The 6,636-nt window shown below is 40.5% G+C and overlaps 1 protein-coding gene across 1 annotated transcript in view; it reads left to right on the top strand.

Annotated features, from left to right (window-relative positions):
* Window positions 1-6,636, top strand: part of GALC (galactosylceramidase) — a 79,522-nt gene that overhangs the window by 54,150 nt on the left and 18,736 nt on the right. The window contains 2 exon segments of the mRNA XM_006896025.1: window positions 5,270-5,359; window positions 6,290-6,376. Coding sequence (XP_006896087.1) covers window positions 5,270-5,359; window positions 6,290-6,376 — 177 coding nt within the window.

Genomic DNA, 6,636 nt, shown 5'->3' with positions numbered 1-6,636 from the left:
CCCCAAATATAATCCACTCTGCAACCCTTATTCCGTACTCTTACGATAAACATAATGCCCTAAAATATAATACTTTTAAACTAGAGGTTAAAGCACAGGAGAAGTTGTGAGGGTAGCCCATGGCCAAGCAAAGTTTATTCTGTTCTTCAGCTGGAGTTCCAAGGCATCTAATGACAACAGACAGCTCTGTTGTTGATATTGTTTGTTTTTGTTGCTGTGACTGTTTGTTGTAACTTTCCTAAACTAATACTGTAGTCTCTCAGCTGTGTTACGTGTAGCCCCTGATGTCTTTGCTTCGTTAGTTTCATGGTTGGCTGATGACTGACTGTATAGAGATTTTCTTAAATGTTTGAAGCCATTACATGACCTAGCCTTTCCCAGTGAGCTCTGTGTATCCGCTGTGACATGACTTCACGACTCAGGCAGGCAGTTTATGACTCTGGTGTAGCCTTGGCTTCCTGCTGTGTGAATTTCACTTGGCTTGAGATAGAACTTTAGAGCCATCCTAGGTCCTTTTTGGGCATGAGCAGTATGCATAAGCATGGCCTTTTAGAGTCTAAGGGATGTTTCAGAACTTTTAAAGCCCCTTAGAAATATAATTTTTCAGTTTTTCCTTTTAATTTTTTTGTTTACCTTATTGTTTTCTCCAATCGCTGTTGTCTCCTTAGGTAACTGCAATGTTAGGAAATTGCCACTAATATTTTTCAACAAACATTGTTAATTGTCGTTACATGCCACTGAGCTGAGTATGACTCATAGTGACCCTAATGAACAATGATCTGAACTCTGTCCTATCCTGTGTCATCCTTATCATCCTCAAAACATTTGGGTCCATAGCTATATAGACACTGTATCCATCCATCTTTTTGAGGGGTTTCTTCTCCTTTCTTAAGCCCCCACATTCCCAAGCATGATATCTCTCTCCAAGGAACAGCCTTTTCTAACAATATGTCCAAAATATGTGAGACGTCGCTTCTCCATCTTTGCCACCAAGGAACACTCTCGTTGCCCTTTCTCCAAGACCTATCTGGTGGTTCTTTTGGCAGTACAGTGGGTGGTCAGCGTTCATCTCCCACCCCACAACTCAAACACATTGATTCTTCTGTCATCCTTATTGATTGTTCAGTTCTCAGATGCATAGCTGGTGATTGGAAAGACTGTGGCTTGAATCAAACACACGTTGGTCTTCAGACTGACATCATTGCTCTTCAGGACCATGGAGAGGTCCCTGACAGCCGACTTTCCCAGTGCTATGAGTCCTGAGCTCTTGGCTGTTGGTTCCCATAGAGTTGACTGTGGATCAACATAAGAGGAAACAGTTGACAATTTCAATCTTTTCTCCATCCATCATTATGTTTCCTATTGGCCTATTAGTGAGAATTTTTGTTTCCTTGAGGTTGAGATGTAATTCATATGGAAGGCATCAGTCTTTGAACTTCTGCAGCAAGTGCTTTAGGTCCTCCTCACTTTCAGCAAGTGAAGTTGTGTCATTTGAATAACTCAGGTTGTTGGTGAGCCTTCATTCAGTCATGATGCCACACTCTTCTTAAAGTTCAACTTACCAAATGATTTGCTCAGAGTAGATATTGAATAGCTAAGGAGAGAGGATAAGAAGAGAGGATATAGCCATGTTACATAACTTTCCCTATTTTAATCCATGCTGTGTTCGCTTGATCTGTCCAGACAACAGCTTTTTGGTCTAGGTATAGATTTCCTGTTGTTGTTCTTGTTAGGTGCCAAGGTGTTGAGTACAACTCATAATGACCTGTGAACAAAAGATAAAAACCTTGCTCTATCCCACTCCATCTTCAGGCATCCTGACACACAAGAGCCCATTGCAGCAGTCATCGTGTCAGTCCACCTGGTTGAGGGTCTTTCTTTCCTTCGCTGACCCTCTACTCTTTCTTGCATCATATCCTTCTCCAAGGAATAGACCCTCCTAGTAACATGCCCAAAGTATGTCTTGGAGAGGCAGCAGCTGGAGTGCTCTTTGGAGGCAAGAATTATGAGAATTTGCCTCACATACTTTGGATATAGATTGCATATAAGCATGATTATATGTTCTCAAGTTCATATTTTCTCAAGGTTAGTTTATTATGATCCACACGATCACGTGCCTTTGCATAGAGGTAAAGCACAAATAGACCATCTTCTGATAGCCTCTACTATTAGCCAAGATCCATCTGACATCAACAATAATATCTGTGGTGCCATGGCCTCTTCTAATGCTAGCTTGCCTCCAGGGAAAGATCATTCTTGCTGGGCAAGCTCTACGTCACATCAAATAAAGGCAAAGTTTATGAGTGGGGTCTTCTAAATTCCAGACAGGTCGGATAATGGCAGTTGTCTGGAGAAAGGTTTTAGACGAGCTCCATCACTCTTCTTTCCCCTTCAGTTATTGCTAGGCTTGGTTTTCGAGACCAGAGAAAAGCTGGGGAGAGGGCAATGAGAGTAGGGCAAAGTTAAACACCACTAGGTTTATTGTTTTTACTGAGATTTAGTAATTTTTTTAAAAAAAGTGAAAACCCCAAATCTATCACAAGCCTTTGTTAATTTCCAGTGTTACTGGATTTCTTTGTCATTGTTCTTACTCTTTTGGAGGAAATTTTCAGAGGTTCATATTCTGCCATTTTTTCGGATTCATTTTTTTTTTTTAATATTAAGCCAATCCTTCATTCTTATATCAAAACCGCTTTTCAGTTAAGAACTTACTCTCCTTTTACTAAATTTTAAGATCCAATTTGATGACATTTTATTTAGAATTTTAGCACTTATATTCATCAATGAGATTTGTTTATAGTTCCCTTGTTTGGGTTTAGGAGTAAAGTAATATTGGCCTTAGAATATATTGACAGACATTTCTTCTTCTTCTCTCTCTTTTTTTAAAAGAATTTGGAGAATTAGTGTTATTATTTTCTCCTGAAAACTTGCCAAAAGTAAGTGAGACAAAGTTGCACCATCCTTGCCTCTAAGGAACATCCTGACTGCCATTCTTCAAGACTGATTGGTTTGTTCTTTTGGCATCTACGGGATATCCCGTGTTCTTCACCAACACCTCAATTCCAGGGCATGATTCTTCGGTTTTCCTTATTCCTTGTCCAACTTTCAGTTGTATAGGAAACAATTCATGACTTGAATTGGGCACAGCTTTGTCTTTAAACTATTATCTTTGTTCTTCAGCACTTTGGTGAAGTTTTTGACAGCAAATTTCCCCAGTGGAACAAAAATATCTTTTACTGCTGCTACCGTGGGTTTTCTTTCTGGATCCACTTAAGATGAAACAGTTGACAACTTCTATATTTTCTCCATCTATCATGATCTACCATACCTTTTCAGAACAGATTATCCGGGAGCCTGGGCTCTATGAGGAGAAATGTGGGGTCAAGATTGGTGGACGATTTATCAACAATCTGCGTTATGCGGATGACACAAACCTGCTTGCTGAAACTGAGGGGGACCTGAAGCACCTGCTGCAGAGTGTCAAGGACTGCAGCCTCCAATATGGATTGAGGCTCAATGTCAAGAAGACAAAGATTCTCACCACTGGACCAATTAGCAGCATCGGGATGGATGGTGAAGAGATTGAGATTGTTCACAGCTTTAGTTTGCTTGGCTCCACAGTCAACACTCTTGGCACCAGTAGCCAGGAAATTAAAAAGGTGCATTGCCATGGGAAAGTCTGCTGTTAGGGACCTCTCCAAAGTACTGAAGAGCAATGGTGTCTCTCTGGAGGCTAAGATGCATCTGATACAGGCCACGGTCTTTGCAATCACTGGTTATGCATCAGAGAGTTGGACAATGACCAAGGAGAATAGAAGGAGAATTGATGCCTTTGAGAAGAGTATTGAGAGTACCATGGACTGCTAGGAAAACAAACAGAATCATCCTGGAGAGGGTTAAACCGGGTGGCTCCTTGGAGGCAAGGATTCTGAGGCTCCGTCTAACATACTTTGGACATGTGAGGAGAGACCGGTCCTTGAAGAGGGACATCATGCTTGGGAGGGTGGAGGGATGGCGCAGGAGGGGAAGGCCTTCTATGAGGTGGATTGATTCAGTGACTGGGATAATCAGGATGGGAGTGTCAGAGACAGTGCGATTGGCACAGGACAGAGCGGAGTTTAGGGCTGTTGTACATAGGGTTGCTATGAGTCGCAAGTAACATATTGAAGATTGTGGTCCTTGATCTTCTGCAGTAAGTGCTTCATGTCCTCTTCATTTTCTGCAAGCCAGGTTGAGTCATTTGCTTAACACAGGTTGTCAGTGACTCTTCCTCTAGTCCGGACGCCACACTCTTCTCCATGTAGTCCCACTTCTTGAACTCATATGGATCAGCTTCTTAAATTAGGAAAGGTGTGTATCAAGTTGTATCCTCTCTCCTTATTTGTTTATTCTGTGTGCTGAGCGAATTATTCTAGAAGCTGTACTCTCTGGAGAAGCTAGTTGTTATAGCTAGCAGTTACTGAGAGGTGAGTATTATAATGGCCCATCCTTTTTCTCCTTAAAATTGTGTCACAGAGAATTGGACTATGAGCGCTCTGGGATGGTTTAATACACTAAGGTAGACGTCATGTCTCACTCTTTCTTAGACTTTCCCAGATCAGTAGTTTTTTAGTAAAAAAGATGCTGCAAGAGAGAACTTTTCGAGATGCATCTTTAGATGATTGCAGTATGCATTTAAAAGTGATAGATCAGATGCTTTTTTTAGTGAAAACATTTCACAATTTTGCTATACATTTTGTACATTTTACTTGGAAGCAATTAATAATCCATGTGATCTAGAATAGTACTGGAGATAAGCTTTGAATTTGACATTTGTTTCAGTCCGCAAGCAATGTGTAGCTTACGTTGGTGAGGCGTTCAGGAGACTCCGTGAGTAACGTGAAATTGTTCAAATATTCAGTGGCAGCTTCAAAGCTGGGAAGTTTGTGCCCATCCTGAAGCACATTGGGAGCAAAAGGATTCGATGGTCAATTTCTGAAAAGTCAGGCCTTTTAAACCTTCTGAAAATAGCCCTTCTCTGACAGATGTGGGGCTGCATGTCGGAGTCAACCTGATGCAAGCTGGTGTTTTAGGTACACAGAATTTTAGTAAATGTTAAATGAGAAGAAAGCCTTTTGGTTATTAAGTAGTATATTCTTTAAAGAAACTCCTATTTTTTCTTTAAAGTGTAGTATTTCTGTTAATATTGTAGCATTAACTTCCTTTTCTCCCCCCTTAAGGTACTTTGTACATCATTTCGTTAACTGACGTCATTTTCCCCTCTCTTTAGAGCCATAAACATTCTAGGTGTATACGACCCATCCTTCCTTATTTCAATGTGTCACAACAGATTGCTACCTTCTCCCTTAAGGGATCTTTTGTAAGTAAATCTGTTGGGTTTTGTTCTGGTTTTAATGTGGCCATTTATGTAGTATATCACAGTGTAGAGTTCTGTTGTCAGTCTCGTACCATGAACTCTTTAATAGCTTGTATAGATACATGCAAATATCATTGTGTCTTTTACACAGGAAACACTGAACTCCTTCTGGGTACTGTGACTCCTTATATAGGTTAAGTGTTGGGCTACTAACCAAAAGGTTAGTTGTAAAAAGTCTGCAGAAAGAAAAATAAATAAAAAAGTTAGTTGTTTGACTCCACCAGTCCACGGGAGAAAGAGGACATTGTCTGCTCCTGCAAAGATCTGGAGCCTCAGAAACCCTGTGGGACATATCTCCTCTGCTGCGAGGGTTGCTGTGAGTTGGAAGCACCTTGGCATTTTTGTGACTTCCAATGGCATTGTGATGTTGCTGTCACTTGGCATCGAGTCAGAACTGACTCACAGCCAACCTTCCAGCAGGTTTTCAGAAGCAGTAAATTGCACAAAAGTTGCTTGCCCACTTTTCTCCTGTGACGCACTTGGTGGATTAGAACAGAGTACCTTGGGGTTGGCAGCACAACTTCTTACCACTAAGCCACCAGAGCACCCTTCAAATGCCATAAGCATTGTATTTTAACTGCAGGGAGTTCTTACAACGTTTTTAAAGCAGATACAGTAATGCATGTTTTTAAATTAAAGGATTGAAAGTCACTAAAATATTTTGCTTTTGCCATTTTTTTTAGGGTTTATACTAAATTACATATTTACTGGAATAATGTTTGCCTACCTTAAAAAATATTAGTATTTAAGTTTGAAATGGGTTATTGTAAATGGAAATGAAGTCATTGGACCATGCTTACTACCACTGATTTTAGAAATCTGAGCAGTTGTGATGAAAAACTGACCAAAGCTTTGTTTGTGTTTCCCCTCTAGAGCAAAATACCACAACTCCAAGTGTGGTATACCAAACTTGGAAAACCGTCGAAGCAATTTCATTTTACGCATCTGGATCCTATATGGGTAGTTTAAAATACATTCCTATAATTGGGTTTTTGTAATTGTTAACTGTGACTAATGAATTAAGGATTTTTAATTGCATAACTTAATTTTTAGCTAATGTATAATAAAGTTGTTGTGAGGAGAGACCGGTCTTTGGAGAGGGACATCATGCTTGGGAGGGGGGAGGGACAGCGCAGGAGAGGAAGGCCCTCTATGAGGTGGATTGATTCAGTGACTGGGATAATTGGGATGGGAGTGTCAGAGACAGTGCGATTGGCACA

This window comes from Elephantulus edwardii, unplaced genomic scaffold, assembly GCF_000299155.1.
Source record: "Elephantulus edwardii isolate Elephantulus edwardi_28Jun2011 unplaced genomic scaffold, EleEdw1.0 scaffold00179, whole genome shotgun sequence".
Taxonomy (NCBI): domain Eukaryota; kingdom Metazoa; phylum Chordata; class Mammalia; order Macroscelidea; family Macroscelididae; genus Elephantulus; species Elephantulus edwardii.
Note: the sequence above shows the minus strand (reverse complement) of the source record. Positions and strands in the feature narration are given on the sequence as shown.